This window comes from Nerophis lumbriciformis, linkage group LG04 (genome assembly GCF_033978685.3).
Source record: "Nerophis lumbriciformis linkage group LG04, RoL_Nlum_v2.1, whole genome shotgun sequence".
Lineage (NCBI taxonomy): Eukaryota > Metazoa > Chordata > Actinopteri > Syngnathiformes > Syngnathidae > Nerophis > Nerophis lumbriciformis.
Genome location: NC_084551.2, coordinates 35,077,501 through 35,104,590, shown reverse-complemented (window position 1 = coordinate 35,104,590; position 27,090 = coordinate 35,077,501). Strand labels below are relative to the sequence as shown.

General features: G+C 38.9%; 1 protein-coding gene across 1 annotated transcript in view; it reads left to right on the top strand.

The window, feature by feature from the left end:
* The window catches only part of lars2 (leucyl-tRNA synthetase 2, mitochondrial), a 130,902-nt gene that overhangs the window by 18,806 nt on the left and 85,006 nt on the right, over nucleotides 1-27,090 (top strand). Inside the window, exons 3-7 of the mRNA XM_061953501.1 lie at nucleotides 2,842-2,973; nucleotides 17,986-18,077; nucleotides 18,151-18,211; nucleotides 18,288-18,377; nucleotides 18,614-18,757. Coding sequence (XP_061809485.1) covers nucleotides 2,842-2,973; nucleotides 17,986-18,077; nucleotides 18,151-18,211; nucleotides 18,288-18,377; nucleotides 18,614-18,757 — 519 coding nt within the window. The remainder of the gene's footprint in view (nucleotides 1-2,841; nucleotides 2,974-17,985; nucleotides 18,078-18,150; nucleotides 18,212-18,287; nucleotides 18,378-18,613; nucleotides 18,758-27,090) is intronic.

Below are 27,090 nucleotides of genomic sequence, written 5' to 3'. Positions count from 1 at the left end.
GCCAAAATTCACCCATTTAGAGTTCGGAAATCGGTTAAAAAATATATGGTCTTTTTTCTGCAACATCAAGGTATATATTGACGCTTACATAGGTCTGGTGATAATGTTCCCCTTTAACATCAAGTCAAGCACTTTCACAGCCTGCGGCGGTATGAAGGCTTCAGAAACCCGTCGTGAAAACCCGTAAAGCGCACAGACCTCCATGACCACGCTGGCCGGCATTTCTGCAGCCGGTAGCCTTGTTTCACTTCTGCCTTAAAGATCGCACTGCTGTTATTAGATGGCGACAGGTGTGAACGCCTGCACAACACGCTGCTTGTTTCCTTGACATCGCACCAGCAGGACCAACTGCTAGCCCATCCAATCGCTAGCCATTGCGCTAAATAGAGTCTGGAGACTCTTCTCCATCTAGTGCTATCATTTATCTGCATTTTTCTGGCGACACCTGTTCCCCAATAAAATTCATGCACCCCCTGCATCTGTGCATGCGTTTAAATCTAGGTAATTTGGAAATGTATTTGCACATTAAAATACTGTACTCTTTTACATGAGTATAATCATTACACTAAATTAAACCTTTTGTATTTGTCATTAATGTACATACATCGCATTACAATCAAATGTATGATAAGGTCAAGCGAGGATGTCCATTGGATGATGCGTTGGCCACTGAGGCAGTTTTTATAGCCTGAAAAAAAAAATTAAAAAAAAAAAATACAGTAGTAGGGGTGTCCCGAGTTTTTCCTTCTGATACAGTGCATATATTGGAGTCTTGCGTGTTGGCCAATACCGATATTAACCCAATACGATATCAGCAGGAATCATACTTTTATTATTTTGTGATGTGAAATGTTAGAAAAGGTTTGATTGAGTGAAATTACTCTGAGAACAATGTTAGGTTTGAAAAATACTTAGTTTTGGCAACACCTAGTGGTCATAATCTGTAATAATGGGGGACGGCGTGGCGCGGATGGTGAAACGGCCGTGCTAGCAACTTTATTGTTGTGTCCTTGGGCAAGACACTTCACCCTTGCTGCTGATGGGTCATGGTTAGGGCCTTGCACAGCAGCTCTCGCCATCAGTCTGTGAATGTGTGTATGAATGAGGTGAGTGTGGAAATAGTCTCAAAGCACTTTGAGCACTTTGAAAGTAGAAAAGCGCTATACGATATAACCCATTTACCGTTTACCATAAACATTCAGAAAATTATGGGAATGGCGCAGTAAATCGAATGATGCAGACAATTTTGTTACTGGATACTTTCTAACACGCTTCTGCCTTGGAGACTTTGTATCTATAAGGAATAGGCAAATATTCTTGTTTATATTGACAAATGTCGTGTTTCAGACTGCAATATTGTTTGATTAAGGACAATTATTACGTATGTCTCACTTGTGTCCTATTGTGGGCTTAGCTGTTTTTTAGCTGCAAGCTCCTAGTAGCCTATAGACTACCACGTTTACCTATTGTAAGTTACTTGACTAAAAAGGACCAATCAAACTTGCGTGCTTATTAGAGGACATTTAGATGTTAAATGGCTGCCCAGCTTTGCACAAGTAAATGCTCTGCAGGACGGCTTGTATCCGAGCTTATGTCGGAGATTTTAGGTGCACAACAATATCATCCGATTGTTTTTTTTTTGCTGATATCAGACCGATATCAATTTCCGATCGGGGCACACCTAATAAATACAACTAAAAGCATCATGTAATGAGAAAAAGCTGCAATTTTAATACTAATAATGAACAAAAACACAAATATGTGTCTTTAAATATATGGATAACATTTGCTTTTTATTAAGCTACCGGTATTTAATTTCAAATTACATGACGTCACATTCATGCGCCCCTCAACAATATGTTTTACCTAACATAATGAACAATTGTGAATAACGATTGTCATTTCAATATTAATTAAAAAAAAAACTGACTATTATTTTGTCCTTAATTGTGCAACCCTACTGTAACAATGTTTTTGGTCATCATCTTGGCACGTTTGCACTTTTACAAATAGTCAATGCTTGAAGTATTAATTAATAAATCAATAGCAGCGAGTGATGGTGCACTTTTCTTGTGAAAGCCTGTTTTGTGTTCTTTGTATGTATGATGTATAAGTCCAGTCAGTGCTACAGAGCTCAGAAGAACAAGGTCATGATTGCTGCAATTTCACAGACGCACACATGTTCATGTAGTAAATGCATTTGAAGTTTTAAAGTACATTTGTAGTCCAATTTTCTTACACATAAATGGTAACAAACACAAATTCCAGATTATACATATACATCTACTGAAGATTTTTCCTAAATGACTTGATTAATAGATAATTAGTCATCCAGCCAAATGATGCTCAGCTATTACTGGTAGGTCTGGCTGATTATACGTCCTAATGGTCTGATGGTGCGGCTGACAGTGATGAAGTGCGCTCGTGACAGCTCTGCTCCTAATTAATTTATTGAAAAATTCATGTCCCAGGTTTTCTGTAATCATGTATAGCTTGATGTATCTGGCACTTGCTTTGTTGCCATGGTAGCTGTGTTGTGACTGTAAACCATCCATCCAGTGTTGCAACGGCTCAGGCGCAGACTTGACACCATAATCACAGCATGTTGGCGTCTCATACAGAAATATACTAAAAGCCATTGCTCTTTCTGTGTATCTGATGAATTGTTTTTTTTCTCACCAACGTGGGTTTGTACAACTTCTTTTCAACTAGATTAATGGATGAGTCTAAGTTGTGTTGTAATGTAATGTATTTACAGCTGACTCAAAATCATGATTTCATTGTGTCAAAATATTCACACTTGGCCAAATGTGGGATTGTGACAGCCTGTTATTATTCCAGAGTCACAACCGGAAAAAGTTCTACGTTCTCTCCATGTTCCCGTATCCATCTGGACGACTGCACATGGGCCACGTGCGGGTTTACACCATCAGCGATGTCATCGGCCACTTTCAGAAAATGAGAGGCTACCAGGTTTGTGAGTTGCTTATCTTGTGTCTTATTATTTCTCTGACTCTTTCCTCCTTAAAAATTGTAAAATCATCTGTCTTCACTTTTTCTTGTTTTAAACTACCGTATTTTTCGGACTATAAGTCACAGTTTTTTTTCATAGTTTGGCCGGGCCCCAGTGCGACTTATATATGTTTTTTTCCTTTTTTATTATGCATTTTCGGCAGGTGCGACTTATACTCCGGTGCGACTTATACTCCGAAAAATCCGGTACTACATAACCTTTTTCAACGATAGTACAGTGGAACCTCGATTTACGAACTTAATTATTTTTTTAACAGCATTCGTAAATCGAAAAGTTTGTACAATATAGTGAAGCAAATTCCTCCATAAGGGACAATGTCTATAAGAATAATGGGTTCCAACCTCGACATAGTCCATATTTAAGTGAAGGTTTGTACACTTTGAACACAATGTAAAGTGCTATACAGTACTGTATATCAAAGAAACATAACAAGAGGGTGATGGATCAACTTTCTCTTTATTAACAGGCCAAAACAACAACCACAAACCACTGTCCTCTGTATGCGCTGCCAGCATGTGCACACACACAGAAGTCCCTTTGAAGCCCTCACAAACAATCAGAAATCACAAAAACCCTTAACTTTAAGAACTATATTGCTACAATGATCAACATTTTAAAAATGTATATCCACTTACATTTACATAGGTTAAGGAGGAGCTGATGAGAAAGGAGCAGGCAGATCGAGGGAGAGAAATGAGGGATTGGGGAGGGGACCAAGTGATCCGCGTGCGTGCGCTGAAATACACAGTGCCTTCTCCTCCGCTGTGAAATAAGTCTGCTTTGGAATGTTTTTACAGAGAAGTCCGGTCTCATCACAACATATTTGGGCCAATAAAATTGATTCTGATTCTGAATTAAAACTTGCTGTTGTACAAAGTGTACTTCATCGATGTTTCCATAATTGTGAGTGCCATTATATACTGCTTGCAAATAGTCTTTTTAATAATAATATTATTATTAATAAAGGATTAGATTTATAAAGCAGTTTTCTAGACACTCAACGCACATCACAGAGAACTGAGAACTCCTCATTCATTCATGCCAAATTCATACCATTGATGGTGGTAAGTTACATTTGTAGCCACAGCTGCCCTGGGGTAGACTCCACAGTGATTCCCTCCTTCTTTCCACGCTGGTTTGTTGTCTTTTTGGGACTCATTTCCAGTTAGCAAAATGGACAAAACTTGTCAAAAGGTGAAAAAACACAGAAAAGACACACAAGCGAAAGCGCTGACGAGTGACTAATTAGTGTGCTGTACTGCGCAGCAAGTGAAGTGGAGGGATCCGCCTCCATAAAAATGCTGTACCCTGCTTTTTGCTTGCAGGTGGGACCCAAAATGAATGAATGAGTAATGTGTTCATACACTGAGACATGGTTTGCACATGTAGGCATATTTGGCTCAATCTAAAAGTTTGTAAATGGAAAAGTTCGCAAATGGAAGGGTTCGTAAATCGAGGTTCCACTATAATTTAATAATAGGTCTGGGTGCATGCAGAATTATTTTACATCATGTGATGTATTTATGTACTATTGGCTGCATAGTTTTCTCTGATTGCTATCAATGGAATATGTTATTGGTTTGTACTCTGCAAATGTAATTGTAATATTGATTTACTGTATTATCTGCCAGATAATCAGCCTTATACACACACCATAATAATACTCGTATGTTTAATGCGCCGACAATCCATCAAGCAGTGCGGCTTCGTAGCTTACCAAAGTCGTACTAAAACAATTTGATAGATTTTTGAGCACCGTGTGTAATGTTCTATATTTTCAATGGAACATATACAATGTTGGTGTTGTTTACTTAAGTCAGGGGTGCTCACACTTTTTCTGCAGGCGAGCTACTTTTCAATTGATCAAGTCGTGGGGATCTACCTCATTCATATATATCATTTATATTTACTTATTTATGAAATATATGTTTTTGTTAAAAGTTAAAGGTGTTTAATGATAATGCAAGCATGTTTAACACATATAGTTAATATTGTTAAAAAATGAAAGGTGTTTAATAATAATACAAGTATGTTTAATACATATAGTTAATATTGTTAACAAGTAAAAGGTGTTTAAAGATAATGAAAGCATGTTTAACACCTATAGTTAATATTGTTACAAAATTAAAGGTGTTTAATGATAATACAAACATGTTTAATACATATAGTTAATATTGTTAACAAGTTAAAGGTGTTTAATGATAATACAAGCATGTTTAACACATAGTTCATATTGTTAAAAAATTAAAGGTGTTTAATGATAATACAAGAATGTTTAATACATATAGTTAATATTGTTAACAACTTAAAGGTGTTTAAAGATAATACAAGCATGTTTAACTCATATAGTTAATATTGTTAACAAGTTAAAGGTGTTTAAAGATAATACAAGCATGTTTAACACATATAGTTAATATTGTTAATAAGTTAAAGGTGTTTAAAGATAATACAAGCATGTTTAACACATATAGATTCCTTTCTTTCATGAAGACAAGAATATAAGTTGGTGTATTACCTGATTCTGATGACTTGCATTGATTGGACAGTGGTTCTGATAATGTCCGCATTTTCGAATGGAGGAGAAAAAAAGTCGTCCTTTCTGTCCAATACCACATGAAAGTGGTTGGTTTTTGGCATCTTATTTGTCCAGCTTCCGTACTCCTTTGTATACACTTTACAAGAAATACATTGTCGGCAAACTCCGTAGCTTGCTAGCTTGTGCACGCCAGCTTTCTGAGACTCTTATTTTGGTAGCGCAACTGTGCAACTGTGCAGTCGGTCTTTGGAGTTTTGATGACATGTACGGTGCCAGAGTCTGTTGAAATAAAGCGTTTCTCGCCTTCCAGTCAGTAATTTTAATGAGCTGGCAGCAGCCAGCGTCATCTCAGAAGACCCTTGGGTGCCGTGAATGTCAATCCAGTGACGAAAGTGACGTCATAGTGAAGATTTATGATCGCTCATTTTTAGGACTATTTTTTTAATGCCTGGCTGGTGATCGACTGACACATCCTCCGAGATCGACCGGTAGCTCGCGATCGACGTAATGAGCACCCCTGACTTAAGTCATATTGCCATCATAGTGCAGTCTACACATATCTCTTAGGTTTGACTGGTCACACTTATCATTACACCAAGTACCAAATAAAATTGCTTTGAGGTCGGTGAGCAAAACCAGAATTATTCCGTACATTAGGCGCACCGGGTTATAAGGCGCACTGTAGAGTTTTGAGGGGGGGAAAAGGATTTTAAGTGCGCCTTATAGTCCGGAAAAGACGGTAAGTAAAATGTGACACTCTTAAGCAGACAATATGGCTGTATTTCTTTTTTATCTCAATGAGATGGTCTAGTTAAGGTAAACGAAAAATCTATTCTCTTGATTCTTGAGCACACTGTTGGGTTATTGACGTCATTCTGTTACAAATGACACACAGCAGTCAATGGTCACACTCTTGTTGGCGTACACTAAACTGTGGCCTTTGATGTAGTATCTGACACATGATTCAAGCTGCTGGAGTCCCTGCATCTCCTGACAGTTCGGTTCTTGTCCCGTCTACCGGTTTGAGTCACGTGGCGCATAACTGGCACCCTTGCATGTCTTTCCCTGGTGGATTTTCGACTGCGTGCTGTCACCTTTTAGAAAAAAATCCCTCTGGCAACCTACAGTACATCCTACACAATAGTTTACTTTCTTTCTGCATCTGTCAGGAAAGGCAACCTGCTTCTGCCGAAGCCAGTTAATTAATGAAGGTACACTTGGTAGACGGTCACGGGCTGCTGCTATTTCCATCCTGTGGGAAACAGTTCCTGTGCGCACGCTTGTGGTTGACTATTTTTCACTCGGATTAAATATATCTGCTCTATGGCAAAATCTTGCAAAGTCATTCATGAACTCGTAGTGGAACCAATAGGTCCAAATTAAACAAATCAACTTGTATCTACCTGAAGGGTTGAAACAATTGGTACAAAAGTAATAGTGTCTGGTTGTGAATCTCATTATTACAATATCCTTTTTTAGAATGAAGTAGATTACAGACGGTTAAAAATGTGGAATTAATGCTAATGTTCTATGTTTGGTTCGAACTAACTATGTGAGAACCATTAGCTACCATTCTTTTAACCTCATGTGTGAGCTGGGTTAGCGCATACACACACCAAGGAGTGAGGAGAGGACAAGCTAGGCTAGCTAAATAAAATAATAAATGCTTTGTACACTTCAACAGAAAGCAAATGGGAACCGTCTTACAGCAGAAAGTAACCAGCTAAGAAGAGGACATTAGCATGTAGATTAATAAGTCAGGAGAGACAACAATATCCATACAGTATGGCAACACGTCTTTGAGCCGCAGTTTTATGGCAACTGGGGCCATAGTGTCTGAACATTTTGTGGTTTTAGAAAGCACAAAAATGTAATCTAGGACGTCTCCTTGCCAAGTAGGTATTTGTTTAATTATTGTTTTCACTTAACAGGCAGCACGTATCTAGTCTTCCATACAGTCGTGGTCAAAAGTGCACTTGTGCAGGAAATAATGTCATGCCTGTTTTGAGTTTCCAATCATTTCTACAACTCTTATTTTTTTGTGATAGAGTGATTGGAGCACATACTTGTTGGTCACAAAAACATTCATGAAATGTGTTTTTTTTATTTAATTTATTATGGGTCTACTGAAAATGTGACCAAATCTGCTGGGTCAAAAGTATACATACAGTAACATACATTATCAATTTTGGTGATGTAGAAAAGTTACAATTAAATCAAATTAGCTTCATGGCATGGCCTCTTAACTTCATGTGAGTGATTATGATTGACGACACCTGTTGAGATCTCTGAGCCCATTGAAATAGGGCTCATGTGATGCAGTCATTCGACTCAGTTACAAATACGACAATGGGAAAGTCAGAGGATCTCAGCACAGATCTGAAAAAACTAATCATTGACTTGAACAAGTCAGGACAGTCACTTGGAGCTATTTCAAAGCAGCCTAAGGTCCCAGGAGCAACTGTGCAGTCAATTGTTCGTAAGAATAAAGTGCATGGCACAGTTTTGTCACTGCCACGATCAGGAAGAAAACGCAAGCTATTACCTGCTGATGAGAGAAAATTGGTCAGGATGATCAAGAGTCAACCGAGAACCACCAAAAAGTAGGTTTGCAATGAATTGGAAGCTGCTGGAACACAGGTGTCAGTGTCCACAGTCAAGTGTGTTTTGCATCGCCATGGACTGAGAGGCTACCATGCAAAAAGGAAGCCCTTGCTCCAGAAGCGACACATTAAGGCTCGTCTAAAGTTTGCTGCTGATCACATGGACAAAGATAAGACCTTCTGGAGGAAAGTTATGTGGTCAGATGAAACAAAAAATGAGCTGTTTGGCCACAATACCCAGCAATATGTTTGGAGGAGAAAAGATGAGGCCTTTAATCCCAGGAGCACCACTCCTACTGTCAAGCATGGTGATGGTAGTATTATGCTCTGGGCCTGTTTTGCTGCCAATGGAATTGGTGCTTTACAGAGAGTAAATGAGACAATGAAAAAGGAGGATTACCTCCAAATTCTTCAGGACAACCTAAAATCATCAGCCCGGAGATTGGGTCTTGGGCGCAGTTGGGTGTTCCAACAGGACAATGACCCCAAACACACGTCAAAAGTGGTAAAGGAATGGCTAAATCAGGCTAGAATTAAGGTTTTAGAATGGCCTTCCCAAAGTCCTGACTTAAACCCCATTGAGAACATGTGGACGATACTGAAAAAACAAGTCCATGTCAGAAAACAAACAAATTTAGCTAAACTGCACCAATTTTGTCAAGACGAGTGGTCAAAAATTCAACCAGAAGCTAGCCAGAAGCTTTTGGATGGCTACCAAAAGCGCCTTATTGCAGTGAAACCAAATATTAACATTGCTGTATGTATACTTTTGACCCAGCATATTTGGTCACATTTTCAGTAGACCCATAATAAATTCATAAAAGAACCAAAGTTCATGAATGTTTTTTTGTGACCAACAAGTATGTGCTCCAATCACTCTATCACAAAAAAATAAGAGTTGTAGAAATTATTGGAAACTCAAGACATCCATGACATAATGTTCTTTACAAGTGTATGTAAACTTTTGACCACGACTGTATATTGTATACATCTGTGCTGGAAATGACACAATACCTCATACGTCAAAGGAGGAGCCTTGTAGACATAACATTAATAATAATTAAAAGTACGGTAATACATTTAAAATATATAATAATCAATCCATCCATCCATTTTCTACCGCTTATCCCTTCCGGGGTAGTATATTAACTGTGTACAATATCATCATATAGTTAAACATTTAGTTAATATACCGGTAGTTATTGTTTAATCCGCCATCAGTGTGTGAATGTGTGTGAATGGCTGAATGTGACGTATAAAGTAAAGCGCTTTGGGTATTGCATGTATCGTAAAGCGCTATATACAGTAAATACAGACCATTTACCAATAATGGACTTGTCTAGGATATACCCTGCCTTATACCCCAATGTAGCCGGGATATCCTCCAGCACCCCAGCAACCCCGAGAGGGACAAGCGGTAGAAAATGGATGGAATGTATAATATAATAATTACAGATGTTTAAATAATCAATTTATAAACGAACCTTCACCGTGGCAGGCAGCTGATGCTTAGCGGAGAAACGGCAAAGTACTTTCATGAGAGTTTTGCCCTGTCTGAGTCATGACTTAAAGTGTTTAAATGTTGCGGGGCGTGAAAGTTGTGCTTTCCCACCTAACTCTCTCCTTCTTGCACTGTCAATTGACACGCTGGGTGATGACGTTACATGTTGGATGTGTTGCCGCTAGCATAAACAAAACGTGTTGCGCAGTACTGGCACACAGTTGTAGTTTCATCCAACACTTTCTTACCGCCGTCGTCATACCTCGCACTAAATCCAAAGTGTTCCCCATACAGCAGATATATACTCTCTCTCTTGCCTTGCCTACATTAGAAACGCCACCACAACTTTCCAGTTAATCCTTCTCCTCACATTTTGCATGCGTATGTCTAGGCCTAGACTGATAACAAATTTTGCTCGACAATATTTTGACCTACAAGTTATTGCCTATAAACGATATTATTGCCAATATTTTTTTGGACCAAATTAATCACTGATGTAATTTCAAATGCAAGTAATTTGTATTTCTCTAATATTTTAACGTTCTAATTGAAGTTGATACTTTGAAATACCATAAACCATATTATTTTTGTGTTTTTAAATGTTTACTTTTTATTTTAAATTGTAAAGGGTGATTCAGTCAGGGGAGGCTGGTGAGGCGGGGCCTCACGTGCCATCATGGAAAGAAAAAAAATCTAAAAAGAAAAAATTTTTATTAAATTGTTGTATGTATCCAGTGATTATACTATGAAGTTATTTTCCATTTAACTTCACCAGTTTTAGATTATTTTTATTCAAAATCGCTAAATTTTCACATTTGCCGTTCAAATACTGAGAAGAGACTTGCGGTGAGTCAGCAGCCAGTTGAGCCTCACCATGGATTGCGCAATGACTCGGCTAACTGCTGGCCTGCTGTGCAGTGAGACCGTATTGCTATATGAATTATATTATACATTTCCATAGTTTAGTTAGCTGAGGTATATAATGTATAGTGTATTTTGTCAACAACTGTATGTGTGTAACGTATTTCTTGTGCTGAGCAATCATAAAACGGCTGCAAAGACGCACTGGGTGAGGCTCGCAGTAATCCCGCCTCCTGGTGGTAGAGGGCACTAGTGATCCCAAAGATCATTCTTGCGACTACTCGGCTGCAGAATAAGTGACAACAAGCAGCAACAGTTAGCGATCGTTTATTTTTTCCTCTCGCCTGGACTTTTAACATGGAGGATTACTAGACTTTCAATCGAAGCAGGAGGTAATAATTAAAGGAAGATCTCCATCGAGACAGAGAGACTTTTAAAACTGAAGAAAGATAAGGAAGACTTCTATAAACAAGTTATCGATGCTTTTGTTCAGAAGGAGTGGCGCATGGACTTCATTTATAAGTAAAGGTAAGACCATAATAACGTTTTTTTTTAATTAAATGTGCTTTTTTGTGTGCTATAGTTTGTATGTGTAAAGTTAAAGTTAAGTTAAAGTACCAATGATTGTCACACACACCAGGTGTGGTGACATTTGTCCTCTGCATTTGACCCATCCCCTTGCTCACCCCCTGGGAGGTGAGGGGAGCAGTGGGCAGCAGCGGCGCCGCGCCCGGGAATCATTTTTGGTGATTTAACCCCCAATTCCAACCCTTGATGCTGAGTGCCAAGCAGGGAAGAATGCTGGTGTGAGCTTTTAAACATAACCCGTTAACTGCTGCCAATCAAATGGTGAATAAGATACTCTTTAGGGTTCATATGTTTGTAAATCTGACTGTGATGAAGTCAGTGCCTCACCAGCCATCAACCTCACCGCACGTCACTGGTGATTAGTTGTTTCACTTCCGATTTGTGTGACTACATTGTGAATGAAATTCCAACTTTTAAATACCAAGAGGCCTTATATTTTTATTTGTGTGTTGAAATATGTTTTACGTGTTAATCTAAATCATAAAGGGGGATCAGTTGAGTTTGTGTCTGTCTGTTTCAACTTGACACTGTAGAGCAGGGGTGCTCATTATGTCGATCGCGAGCTACCGGTCGATATGGAGGGTGTGTCAGTCGATCACCAGCCAGGCATTAAAAAAATAGTCCTAAAAATGAGCGATCATAAATCTTCACTATGACGTCACTTGATTGACATTCACGGCACCCGAGGGTCTTCTGAGATGAGGCTGGCTGCTGCCAGCTCATTAAAATTACCGACAGGAAGGCGAGAAACACTTTATTTCAACAGACTCTGGCGCCGTACCTGTCGTCAAAACTCCAAAGACCGACTGCACAGTTGCACAGTTGCGCTAACAAAATAACAGTCTCAGAAAGCTGGCGTGCACAAGCTAGCAAGCTACGGAGTTTGCCGACAATGTATTTCTTGTAAAGTGTATACAAAGGAGTACGGAAGCTGGACAAATAAGATGCCAAAAACCAACCACTTTCATGTGGTATTGGACGGAAAGGAGGACTTTTTTTCTCCTCCATTCGAAAATGTGGACGTTATCAGCACCACTGTTTGATTTCAATCAATGCAAGTCATCAGAATCAGGTAATACACCAACTTATATTCTTGTCTTCATGAAAGAAAGGAATCTGTATGTGTTAAACATGCTTGTATTATCATTAAACATCTTTAACTTGTTAACAATATTAACTATATGTGTTAAACATGCTTGTATTATCTTTAACCACCTTTAAGTTGTTAACAATATTAACTATATGTGTTAAACATGCTTGTATTATCTTTAAACACCTTTAAGTTGTTAACAATATTAACTATATGTGTTAAACATGCTTGTATTATCTTTAAACACCTTTAACTTATTAACAATATTAACTATATGTGTTAAACATGCTTGTATTATCTTTAAACACCTTTAACTTGTTAACAATATTAACTATATGTATTAAACATTCTTGTATTATCATTAAACACCTTTAATTTATTAACAATATTAACTATGTGTTAAACATGCTTGTATTATCATTAAACACCTTTAACTTGTTAACAATATTAACTATATGTATTAAACAGACTTGTATTATCATCAAACACCTTTAATTTTTTAACAATATTAACTATGTGTTAAACATGCTTGCATTATCATTAAACACCTTTAACTTGTTAACAAAAACATATATTTCATAAATAAGTCAATATAAATGATATATATGAATGAGGTAGATCCCCACGACTTGATCAAAAACAGCACATCCTTTATGTTTAATGTGAATACTGTCGTTCACTTGTTTAACACAATTTGTTTGTACATGTTTATATTGGGGAATGATGTTTCGTAATGGGGAAAGACGTTAATGTCTGTTGTTTACACACGGTTCTTTGATTATTGTAATTTAATACGATAATACTAACCGTCAGTAGTTTTACAGTGGTTGTTATTACTACCGTTATTTGTAGTACCAACGCCCGCAGCCGCAGAAACCGATGCAAAAGAGTGACCGCTCTTGCAGACCGTCTCGCTCGCCGAACACGCACATTTAAAACACCACCTTCATTACGAACGTAAGAGCCGCAACCCCCGCCTCGCCTCACAATGTGTCAAAGACACTCGATGTAAGATTCACCCCCTTCTTTAACAGCGCGATTTATCGACGCTGAAAACTTACAGACTTAATTTTCATTTATCGTCGATTAATTGACCTATCGGATATCGGCCCAGGCCTACGTATGACCCGAACGACACACGTGGTCCGAATCGAATAGGGTCAACTGAACGGTTCAGGTTTTTTTCACAAACTCTTCCATCCCTAGTAGTTACTACAATGACTCTCTCTGTTCAGTGCAAAGTAAGCTTTAAAATAAAAGTATCACAGTATTATATTGGGCTCTACTAATGCAACTAACATGTTTAATTCAATTACAAGGGCCCTGACTGACTGGGTCCCCGGCAGCCCAGCGGGAGCCAAGTTTTAATTTTTTTCATGCGGCCCGTATTCTTGGTAGCATAATACACTGTTGAAGAAAAAGCTAAGATTATTACAATAAAATGGTCTGTGAGCCCAAAATGGTGTGATTGTTTCATTTTGCACTTGGTGTACACTTGAATATCAGATTGCAGCTGCCAATTCAGAAAATATTTTACTCTTTGCTCCTTTTGCAATGTAAGTAAGGCGCCAGGAAGTGTAAATGGATGTCTCTCTCAGGCCGGCACCGAATTGCTCCACATTACAGTCGACAGATCAGTCATAAAGTCATCCTCCACTTTCCCTCTTGTCCATCTTTCACTACTTGTTGTTGTCACTCATGCCGTGCAATACTGAAGTCTCCATAAGAATTGATTTTACAATGAGTCAGCAAAAAAATGGGACTAGTCCTTTTTAGCAGGCATTAGAATAAGCTACACTGACTGAAGCTATTAGAGGTGAAAATATAATTTCCTGTTGCCATTCTCTTAAAACCTTGAGCTTACTTATACGGCTGCAACTGTCTCATGTTAATGGAGTTCAGCACTAAATCAACAATAGCATCTCCACGCTAATGAGGTGGATCCCCCCCAGTGCTTTGTTATTTACCCAGGCTATCTTTGGCTTAGTCTGCCTGTCTTCCCTCCCCGGGCAGCCACACTGGACCACTGTGCTTACCTCTCTTAGCCTAATACCATCCAGCACTTTAAAAATGAGGCCCATGCAGTTACCAAGGATACCAACTCATCTGAAACATCAGGCCTCTCTGGTCCTCAATTCAGTGCCCGTCTGCTTCTCTTTACTCATGCCTTCTCGTCCTGTGCTTTCATATCATTTGGTTCTCGTTGAGCAGAAAACAACCACTGAAGAGCTAAAGAGAAAATAATTATTGGGGGTGTAAACAGGAGGAGGGAGCAAGCGCCTATACAGAAGAAAACAACATAATGTTTGCATGACACTTGCATTAGTTTTGTGAATGTCTGGCTGGTGTTTAACGCTCTCATATATATCATGATATTCTATTTTGAGTTCCACCTGCTATCAATTTATGTAACAGCTGCATAGAAATTGCAGTTTGCCGTGTACTAACTGCACAGGGTGATGGAGTTGAGATCAGCATGGGACTGCTCATTATCATATAGACTATCAAGTGCTAAAGGACTTAAAAGAGAATGAGATATTGTGTGTTTGCTGGTACCTGGACCAAAGCCATACAATCGTTGCATCTGTGTGGTTATTGTGTACACATATTTTTATGCACTGCTTTATTTCCTGTATTTATTTATTTTTCTACAGATGCACTTCAATGCATCTCAATACATTTGAATACCTTTGAAAAGTTCATTTATGTCAGTAGTTCAATTCAAAAAGTGAAACTCTTATTGTATGGATCACTACAGGCAAAGTCAAATATTTGAAGATGTATTTCTTAATTTCTAATGATTAGGCTAACAGATCATTAAAAAAAATGGATCTTGGAAAATTTTTGTGTCAAAAAGCTCCATTAAACGACTTGTTTGTGCTATAATCAGCAGATGAACTGCAAAGACTTCCCTAGCCTTTAATTGGTCTTTTAGTCTGAATTGATTCCCTGAAATTAAATAGCTGGCACAATATTCTAATTTATTGAGCGGCACATGTATGTTCTAACAGTTGGCTGTCACTGTTTATTAAGCTATTTCTACTCTCAGTTGTATTCATCATATATTTCTGTTTTTCTCATGACAAGTCTCACCGGGTGCTTTACATTCTTCAAAATGTTTAAAGTGTAATTGTTCTGTTGTGTTATAGGTAGTAGTACATTTGGGGAACATTCCTTTAATTTCTACTTCCTTTGTTGTTGCATAATCAAGTTTATTGTAGTATGGTTAAGTAAAATAATTTTCAAGAACGTATTTAATCATATGACAAGTGTAATTATTTCTATAGAAAAGAATGTGTTGTATTGTCAACTTCCACAATATGGCAAAGCAGCATGAAATGACAACTATCCGGCTACGCATTAAAACGTGCACCCAGTGACTTTCTGTTCAGTGCAAAGTAAGCTTCAAAATAAAAGCATCCCAGTATTTACCTGGATTCTACCACTGCAACTAACATTTCAATACTATTCCAAGGGCTATTGACTGACACGGTCCCCCTAAAAAGGATTGTTGTGACAACAGCATGGGGGCCGTTTCCTTTTTTGTTACATACCATGTTTATTGTATTGTTTATGTAAAATCATTTTCGAGAATGTATTTGATTGTAATATTTACATGTATTTGTACTTAAACTTGAAAACCTGATATTGAAAGTACTTGTAAAGAGCAAACATTTCACCTTAAAAGAGACTGAACTACTCAGTGGCCTAGTGGTTAGAGTGTCCGCCCTGAGATCGGTAGGTTGTGAGTTCAAACCCCGGCCGAGTCATACCAAAGACTATAAAAATGGGACCGATTACCTCCCTGCTTAGCACTCATCATCAAGGGTTGGAATTGGGGGTTAAATCACTAAAAATGATTTCTGGGCGCAGCCACCACTGCTGCCCGCTGCTCCCCTCACCTCCCAGGGGGTGATCAAGGGTGATGGGTCAAATGCAGAGAATAATTTCGCCACACCTAGTGTGTGTGACAATCATTGGTACTTTAACTTTAACTTTAACTTTAACTTTATTACATGTAATACACCTTTATTATCTTATTCACCACAGTTTCGTACTATCTTATATCAGTACAGTTTATGGTACTATGGACAACATAATTTAAAAACTCGGCCTGTCAAGTGATTTATTTTTTCACCAGATTAATCACACTCTTGGATATTTGCTTGCTGAAATAACAATTGCTTAAAACAATACCCCAATATTCGGATACATATGAAATTTTGTAGTCAGAATGTCATACAGGAACATTTTTAAAAAATATTTTACTGTCCTCCCACCTCCAAAAACATGCACCTGGGGATAGGTTGATTGGCAACACTAAATTGGCCCTAGTGTGTGAATGTGAGTGTGAATGTTGTCACTGTGTTGGCCCTGTGATGAGTTGGCGACTTGTCCAGGGTGTATCCCGGCTTCCGCCCGATTGCAGCTGAGATAGGCTCCAGCGACCCCGAAAGGGACAAGCAGTAGAAAATGGATGGATGGATGAACGGCAAGTGATTGATTTGTTCAAAACTTGGTGACAGTAAGTATAATAAGAATTAAGTGCACATCTTGAAATGTTTTGCAATAATATAGCAAACAATGCACAGATATACAGTATATTACTAGATAATGTAATAAACCCACCTACAAACAACTTTACATAGTGCACCATTTACATCTGCATTTACGCTTCCTGAGTTTAGCCAGTTGTTTAAACAAATAAGCTTATTTACCTTTTCAAATTACAGTGCTGATCTCTTTAGTTTGTGACATGGACGACATCTTGAAGCACTAGGTCTTCACAGATGTTAAGTGGTCTACACGCGGTGGCTGTCCGTTTCGAAAAGGCATTGTTTACCTTATCTGTGGTAAACGTAGGTAAACTCAGCCCACATAGTTTGTTGTCCTCTGTTTGCTGTCGATGTAGCATTCACGCTAGCGGAGCCATCCTCACGTTCATGTTTGGCTTTAAGATGCTATTTCAAACTTGATGTTCTGTGATGATAAGAAAGTTTGTCGCTGCAGTACCAACTATTTACCTCAGTTTTATCTAAAGTTCTCTCTGAGGTTTTTTTAAAAGCGAAATTGGGCACAGAACACACCACTCTGTCATCACACTGGAAACAAACACTGATTAATCTTCATTTATTTATGATAACGCGATCATTTGTATTTTTTGTATTGATTACATGCGTTAACACATTAACGTTGAACGCCCTATTAAAACCCCTTTTTTCTTAAATTTGGTGTCTTTTATTTTAATTAATCTTTTTTCTTAAATTTGGTGTCTTTTATTTTAATTAATCTTTGTAAAGAATGTTTTGGTATACTAAAAATTTTGAGAACAATTAGTTTGCATAACAATCGATCAATTAGGAGTTATGTAGATTGTATGGAATTGATTCCAAATGAATTGCGTGATAAAGCAATTGAGGTAAAAAGCAGTGCACACATTTTCTGCAATCTGCTGCGGCGAATTTAATTCAGACTCAACTTCTTTTATTATTATTGTCAAATATTGTGTGGAAGTAAATGTTATTAACAAGATACAATGTAATAATAATAGACAATAAAGTAATTATAAATGTATTAGTAATTGATTTATATTCAAATTGTAGCCCCTGAATCGTAATCGAATTGTGAGGTGCTCAAAGATTCCTGCCTCTACTCATTATATACAGCTCTTCGTGTTGCTTTGTTCATCTGCATGATGAATGTATTACATTTTGTCAAAATATACAATACTTGACCCGAAACGATCATGCGTGTGTTTTGTTTCCTCGCCAGGTGTTAAACCCAATGGGCTGGGATGCTTTTGGGCTTCCGGCTGAGAATGCAGCCATTGAAAGAGGCCTTGATCCTGAAGATTGGACTAAAAGGTATCAAAAGCTGTTTTTGTGTGTCAGCATCTTTTCCAATTTCAATTATGGCTCCTCCTTCTCTCCGCAACAGGAACATCCAGTCCATGCGGGAGCAGCTGGACAGCCTTGGTCTTTGCTTTAACTGGGATCGGGTCAGTCGGAAACAAAACGTGCACAGCAGAAAGTGTTTATCTCCCTAACACCTATGTACCTCCCCACCGCTCGCAGGAGGTGACCACTTGCCTTCCTGACTACTACAAGTGGACGCAGTATCTTTTTATTAAGCTGTTCAAAGCAGGGCTGGCATATCAAAAAGAAGTAAGACTTTTCATCAAAGTACTGAAGTTCTTTTGAATGATTATGATTGCTTTATGTTTGAGGCATTTCACAGTGACTGAGTTGATTGCGGTATAGAACACCTTTGATAATGTGTAATGATTTGTGACAGCCTTTAAATGAAGCCTTTAGTCTGTCTTTTTCAATTGATGCTACTTCCTGCTTTCCTCCATTTATGAACACATTTTCTTGTGTGTTTAAATGTGTGTGTAATGCAGGCCATAGTGAACTGGGACCCCGTAGATCAGACTGTGCTGGCTGATGAGCAGGTGGATGAAAACGGTTGCTCTTGGAGGTCTGGTGCTGTGGTGGAGCAGAAGATGCTTACCCAGTGGTTCATCAAGACCACAAACTACGGGAAGGTACGTCTGCTGCTGGTGATTGCGCATGAATGCCACATGTAAGGTTCAGGTCATTGTTTTTCTACTTTGTGTGGGTCAAATTGAGCATCCGCCTGCTCTGATAATAAAGTGACAGTCCTGCCTCCGCGGTTGTACAATCAGACCCCTGGAGATGATCATTACTGTCTGGCACCCTGCCCAGCCCACTCGGGGTAATACCTACAGGCGGCTTGGATGGCTGATGAGAAGCCTTCGCCTTTTTTTTTTTTAGCAAAGAGGTGTGGAGGAAATTACCCCCTTTGGACTCATGAATCTTCTTTCCTACAGAAGATTCATGAATTATGCATAATAAGATATTCAAAGGTGCTTAAACACATGCATATTGTGTTTTTCATTAGCTTGTCACCTGTCTCAAAATGATTTGAAACCATTAAATATAGCGCAGTTCAATCTTTCGGGAAGGGACGGCAACTGCTTAGCCGAAGTCGGGTCGCGGGGACAGCAGCCTAAGCAGAGAAGCCCAGACTTCCCTCTCCCCAGCCACTTTGTTCAGCTATTCCCGGGGGATCCCGAGGCGTTCCCAGGCCATCCGGGAGACAAAGTCTCCCCAACATGTCCCGGGTCTTCCCTGTGGCCTCCTACCGGTCGGATGTGCCCTAAACACATCCCGAATTCCGAAGGGCATCCTGACCAGATGCCTGAACCACTTCATCTGGCTCCTCTCGATGTGCAGGAGCAGCGTCTTTACTCTGAGGTCCTCCCGAATATCTAAGGGAGAGCCTAGCGACCCGACGGAGGAAACTAATTTCGGCCGCTTGTTCCTGTGATCTTGTCCTTTCAGCCATAACCCAAAGCTCATGACCATAGGTGAGGATAGGAACGTAGATCTACCGGTAAATTGAGAGCTTTGCCTTCCGGCTCAGCTCCCTCTTCACCACGACAGATCGATGCAGAGTCTGCATCACTGCAGACGCCGTACCGATCCACCTGTTGATCTCACGATCCACTCTTCCCTCACTCGTGAACAAGACTCAGAGGTACTTGAACTCCTCCACAACCCAGGAGATGGCACTCCACCCTTTTCTGGGCGAGAACCATGCTCTCGAACTTGAAGGTGCTGATTCTCCTCCAGGTCGCTTCACACTCGGCTGCGAAACCGATCCAGTGAGAGCTGAAGATCCTGGCCAGATGAAGCCATCAGGACCACATTACTTGCAAAAAGCAGAGACCTAATCCTGCAGCCACCAAACCGGATTTTTTTTATTCTTGAATAATACACAAGCCTCCAGCTAGATGGCACCACTTCTCAAATTAATCAACAGGGTCAACCAGGAAGAATGACCAAGTATACATAAGTATACGAAAGGTGTCATCGAGAGCATGAGAAAACAATACACAAGTGTGTTACAAAACATTTTTTTAGAATTGCCATTTTTATTAGCGCAAGAGGTTGTACACCACCAACATCATGTAACATCTCACAGCAGGGACGTCTTTTTATCAAAACCTGCTTTTTAGTTTTAAACAAGTCAACAATGTTTACTGTGCAAGGTGCCATGCAGTTGTTATGTCATCATCTTGTAAAGACCACACAAATCCATCATTGTGTTCCTATTAATTACAATTACATTCAGCTCGAAATAATATTTATGTATGGCATTCATATGTAGAGCACAGACCTTTTACATGATATATCATAAAATATAAACCAATACAATTAATTAGCATGTTAAGTGGTGTGCATTTAAGCAAGCTGTGTGTTTTGATGCCAGACAAATGATGACGACTTATGAACTGTCAGGGGATTCTATTGTGCCTTAGAGCAATTTTATGGGTTATTATTTTATTCCTTCAATTTAAACATTTTTTGAGTGTATTGTATACAGTAGGCTTGTAGATTACTGGATTGCTAGGACGGTTGATGGCAGTCATGAGTAACGCGCATTTTAAAGTACCACTAAGTCTTTTAAGCGTGGTTTTACTTTCAAGGACTTTGAGGAGGATATAATATTGTTGTGTTGTTGCTTCCTTATTTGTGATTAATCCAATCTTTATTATCAGATCCTACGCGTGTCTTTTTTTTGGTCAGCTAAATAAAAAGAATAAAAATACAGTATCATTTGTCCAGAATCATAACGGTCCCCCTGGACTGACCCAATTAGGAATCGGTACCAAAACATACCGGTACTCTGTATACATCCCTAGTGCAAAGGCATTTTTTCATAATGTCCTCTTGGTGCAGTGGGTATGTTACATTGAGTGGCACATGCGTGTTTTATTATTGAAAAAGGTTGTTCAGAATGCTCCATATAAAGGTATGCACAGACCTAACCCACATAATATATATGTAGTCATTGACTGACTTTCCTCACCAACGTGAGTATTCGTGTGTGTAACATCGTTTTCTGTATGTTTAAAAAAAAAAGATTTTGAGCCGTTTCGCGGGCCATAGTTTGGACATCCCTGGTCTGACTAAATGACTAAGACAATGTGCACTCATGTCCCATTTGACCTCATTTAAAGTAAATCACCTGTGTCCCATAGCAAGTGGGTAGTGCCCAATGGCTGACTATGATCTAGTATCCTAATAACTAAAGGGTATAACGTTTCATTCTGATCCAGATTCGCTTCTGCATCAATGGGAAGAGAATGTAATACAATCACACAGTGAGTTACAACTTGATCAGATGATATATGGCAGAGGTATCAGGGTTTCCCCGAGTTTGCACGTTTTTTAGTACACGCAAACCTTAAGTAAATCAGGCCCTTCGTGTACCTGTGGAAGTAAGTAAGAACAAAAAAACAAAACAAAAAAGCCCATTAGTTGGTCTGTCAGATCATTAAAAGGCAATAACTTCCGCATTCAAGCCCTGTTTTTTTTGGCAGTAGCGTTGGAGTAGCCTATGCTGGTCCATGTCAGAGGTATGACTGGAGGTGGGAGCAGCCTACTGTGACAATGTGTTCGCGCATTTCTATTATTCCCTGACAAATGGAGAAGTGGGAAGGAAGGAAGAGGAAGGTGTGAAGAAAAATAAGTGAGAGAGGCAGATGGAGAGGCAGGAGGGCCTTGGCAAAATGGAGCATGCCAAATTACAGGCACGTTTGCCTGTAATTGGATAGTGATTTCCTGGGTGCCCATTTCCCCACATGCCTGTTCATGATGTCTGCTAGACATTAACTTCAGATAATATTCATTCTGCACTCCACTTCCTGCTGGGAGTGTGACTTGTAACTGTAATGTTTTATTTTTATTACCTAGATTATTTTTTTTTATGTTGAAGTCATTTGTTTTTGCAGTTTTCAATTTTGTACATAATTACACTTGTTTCTCCTCTTCTGACAAGTCCCTAATGCATCTGCTGTTTTTACACATTTATTGTTTTTGGCTTTGACTGGCAATGTCAGAATGATAGATAGAACACTATGTTACCTATTGTGGTTGCAGTTTGCTGTCGTCTATATAACTGAAAGCTGTTTCTAATACTTTAGGTACCTTTTTTTTGGGGGGGGCATACCCAGAACTGTATGCAACATGTCAACACATAATGCATTTTTTGTAATCTGCATGCATTTTGCAGGTTCTTGGATATGCTTTGCTGATCTTCGGGTAAACATTTTGCTTAACATTCTGCGAGTTTGCAATCTCTGAAGTCTGGTTTATGCTCCTTCTGCAAGTATGTAATATGTATTAAACATCAGCTCGCTCTTCTCCCTCCAAAACCTCTTGCAGTTTGACGTGCACCCCCCAAAAAATTCTAAATCTTTTTTTTTCTTTCTTAAATATACACTGTATACAATGGTATCTAAACTTAAGAATGCCCCAACTTAAGAGTATTTCCTCGACTAATTATCATGCTTTAATGTGCAAGCAAAAAAAGTTAGCGTAGCAAATGCCACAGTGTACCACGTAATATCAACAAACCATCCGGTCTTACTTGCTACCATTAGTGTATAGCTAGACATTAACATAAGTTTGTTTTCCAACTATGGGAAGGAAAAAGGTTAGTGTGAAGGACAGTGCTGAGAAGAAGTGGATGATATTTTTTATGGAGTTTAAGAAGATAAATCATCAAAAACTTTACTGGGCGGGTAATTGACTTGACGGAGCAATTCGACTGGCCTGGACTATACTGAAACATATATTTTGTGTGTGTGTGTGTGTGTGCACATACATACAGTATATACAGTATATATATGTGTGTGTGTGTATATATATATATATATATATATATATATAAGTGTGTATATATATGTATATATATATGTGTGTGTATATGTACAAACCTCGTTTCCATATGAGTTGGGAAATTGTGTTAGATGTAAATGTAAACGGAATACAATGATTTGCAAATCATTTTCAACCCATATTCAATTGAATGGACTACAAACACAAGATATTTGATGTTCAAACTCATAAACTTTATTTTATTTTTGCAAATACCGTATTTTCCGCACCATAAGGCGCCCTGGGTTAAAAGCCGCGCCTTCAATGAACGGCATATTTCAAAACTTTGTCCACCAATAAGCCGCCCCATGTTGTAAGCCGCATCTAACTGCGCTAAAGGAATGTCAAAAAAACAGTCAGATAGGTCAGTCAAACTTTAATAATATATTAAAAACCAGCGTTCTAACAACTCTGTTCACTCCCAAAATGTACGCAAATGTGCAATCACAAACATACGTATATCAACATGGACAGAGCTGCGTGAAAAAAGCCACCCGGCCTCTTCGCGTAAACTTAAACTTACCTTAACCACTCGCTCATCTTTTCTTCATCCATCCCTTCGAGTTAGCTTTTATGATGACGCCGGCTGGAAAGGTCTCTTTTGGCAAGGTCTTCCTTTTGAATATCACCATGGGTGGAAGTTAGCATGGCAAGCTAGAACCACAGTGAAGGATGACTTCTCATTCCCTGTGGTGCGAATATTCACCGTACGTGCTCCCGTTCCACAGTGCGGTTCACAGGAATATCAGTTGCTGTGAAATACGGTAGTAATCCGTGTGCGGATGGAGAGATTGCGTCTTTTCATGAACCGGATCCTTGTCGCTTAGTAGGAGCCATTTTGTGGTCTTTACAGATGTAAACAGGAAATGAAACGTACGGTGATATCCGCGCGTTTTTTCTTCTTCTTCCGGGGGCGGGTGGTTGCTTACAGTAGAAGAAGAAGCGCTTCCTGTTCTATGGGGGCGGGTGCTTACCTTGGCGGTTGCTTGCGTAGAAGAAGAAGCGCTTCCTGTTCTACCGGGAAAAAAGATGGCGGCTGTTTACCTAAGTTGCGAGATCGAAACTTTATGAAAATGAATCTTAATATTTATCCATATATAAAGCGCACCGGGTTAAAAGCCGCACTGTCAGCTTTTGAGTAAATTTGTGGTTTTTAGGTGCGGCTAATGGTGCGGAAAATACGGTAATAATTAACTTAGAATTTCATGGCTGCAACATGTGCCAAAGTAGTTGGGAAAGGGCATGTTCACCACTGTGTTACATGGCCTTTCCTTTTAACAACACTCCGTAAACGTTTGGGAACTGAGGAGACACATTTTTTAAGCTTCTCAGGTGGAATTCTTTCCCATTCTTGCTTGATGTACAGCTTAAGTTGTTCTACAGTCCGGGGGTCTCCGTTGTGGTATTTTAGGCTTCATAATGCGCCACACATTTTCAATGGGAGACAGGTCTGGACGACAGGCAGGCCAGTCTAGTACCCGCACTCTTTTACTATGAAGCCACGTTGATGTAACACGTGGCTTGGCATTGTCTTGCTGAAATAAGCAGGGGCGTCCATGGTAACGTTGCTTGGATGGCAACATATGCTGCTCCAAAACCTGTATGTACCTTTCAGCATTAATGGCGCCTTCACAGATGTGTAAGTTACCCATGTCTTGGGCACTAATACACCCCCATACCATCACAGATGCTGGCTTTTCAACTTTGCACCGATAACAATCCGGATGGTTCTTTTCCTCTTTGGTCCGGAGGACACGACGTCCACAGTTTCCAAAAACAATTTGAAATGTGGACTCGTCAGACCACAGAACACTTTTCCACTTTGTATCAGTCCATCTAAGATGAGCTCAGGTCCAGTGAAGCCGACGGCATTTCTGGGTTTTCGCCTTGCATAGGAGAGTTTTAACTTGCACTTACAGATGTAGCGACCAACTGTAGTTACTGACAGTGGGTTTCTGAAGTGTTCCTGAGCCCATGTGGTGATATCCTTAAAACACTGATGTCGCTTGTTGATTCAGTACAGCCTGAGGGATCGAAGGTCACGGGCTTAGCTGCTTACGTGCAGTGATTTCTCCAGATTCTCTGAACCCTTTGATGATATTACGGACCGTAGATGGTGAAATCCCTAAATTCCTTGCAATAGCTGGTTGAGAAAGGTTTTTCTTAAACTGTTCAACAATTTGCTCACGCATTTGTTGACAAAGTGGTGACCCTCGCCCCATCTTTGTTTGTGAATGACTGAGCATTTCATGGAATCTACTTTTATACCCAATCATGGCACCCACCTGTTCCCAATTTGCCTGTTCACCTGTGGGATGTTCCAAATAAGTGTTTGATGAGCATTCCTCAACTTTATCAGTATTTATTGCCACCTTTCCCAACTTCTTTGTCACGTGTTGCTGGCATCAAATTCTAAAGTTAATGATTATTTGCAAAAAAAAAAAAGTTTATCAGTTTGAACATCAAATATGTTGTCTTTGTAGCATATTCAACTGAATATGGGTTGAAAATTATTTGCAAATCATTGTATTCCGTTTATATTTACATCTAAAACAATTTCTCAACTCATATGAAAACGGGGTTTGTACATGTATGTATGTATGTATGTATGTATGTATGTATGTATGTATGTATATATACATATATGTATGTATGTATATATACATGTATGTATGTATGTATGTATGTATATATATATATATATATATATATATATATATATATATATATACATATTAGAGATGCGCGGATAGGCAAATATTTCATCCGCAACCGCATCAGAAAGTCGTCAACCATCCGCCATCCACCCGATGTAACGTTTGATCAGAACTGCATCCGCCCGCCATCCGCCCGGTATATCTAATATAGACGATGCAAGGCATTAGTGAGGCACCTGCCAACTACTCCGGTTTTCCCGTAATCCGTACGGTTTTCATCAACCTATTCCGGGTTACGGGTGCAGTGATAAAAAATACGGTTTTTCATTCATTTAAAAAAAAAAAGGGTGAAAACTACGCGAATTGCACCTTGTGCAGACAAGATTTTTCGATCGGACACGGAGGAATTAGCGATGTAAAAGACCACTTTGGGACAAAAAAACACAAGTCTAATGCCGTTGCTAGCGATACAAGTGGAAAACTTTCAACGTTTTTCGTCGCCCAAACAGATTCTTTGGATGTGATTAAATGCCGAAGTTTTATTTACGGAGGCAATAATTGAGCATGGACTTCCAATCGCACTGGCTGATCACATGGGACAGTTACATGTTTGTAATGCAACCTTTGAAAATCATTACGCGGTGATCGCGGTCCCAAAAATAAACTTTTCTTGCATGATAATGTCCAGAAAAATTCGCTTTATATTACTATAGAGTCCTTTTAACGAATGAGTTTGATGGTTTATCACAAACCTTAAATGAAAGAAGTCCTTTCTTCTCCTGCACCTGCATGCGCTTTGGCCTTGCCTCGTGTTTGGTGCGCAATCCTGTCGGCTGTATTTCACAGCACGACATACTGTTAAAAGTGTTTATACTATTTATGCTTTCAAGTCCAAGTTGAAGAAATCTTGTTAAATGTTGACAGCATAACTACCAAAATACAGAAGTATGTCCTTAATATTTTTGCAGTGCTATTTCTGTTGAAAAGTTCAAATGATTACATTAGAGATGTGATGTGCCACTTTTCAAAGTGTCTGATGGCTTAAATTAATTTTCATTAATTTTTCATATTTTGAATTCTTTTGAAAGGCTTACAAAAAAACTACATTTGAATTGTAATTCCATGCTATTGACAGGACTATTAATTTTAATGAAGTTAGCTTACCATGTTTACAGTATGATAATTGTGATAGAAATGTGAATTTTAGGCACAGAATATTTTTTACAATTGAACAAGGCAGTAGATTATACAAGCTTGGACAGAAAGTTAATAATGACACCAATTTTTTTTTTAATGGAATTGTTTAGTACTGTTTTACCATTTGTTTACTGTAAAAAGTGTTTATACTGTTTATACTTTCAATTAACAAATTGAAGTCTTGTGAAAGGTTGACAGGATAACTGGCATTAACTGTCAAAATAATTTCAAACTATTGAAGTTAGCTTACAGAATAAACATGTCAATCAACCCAT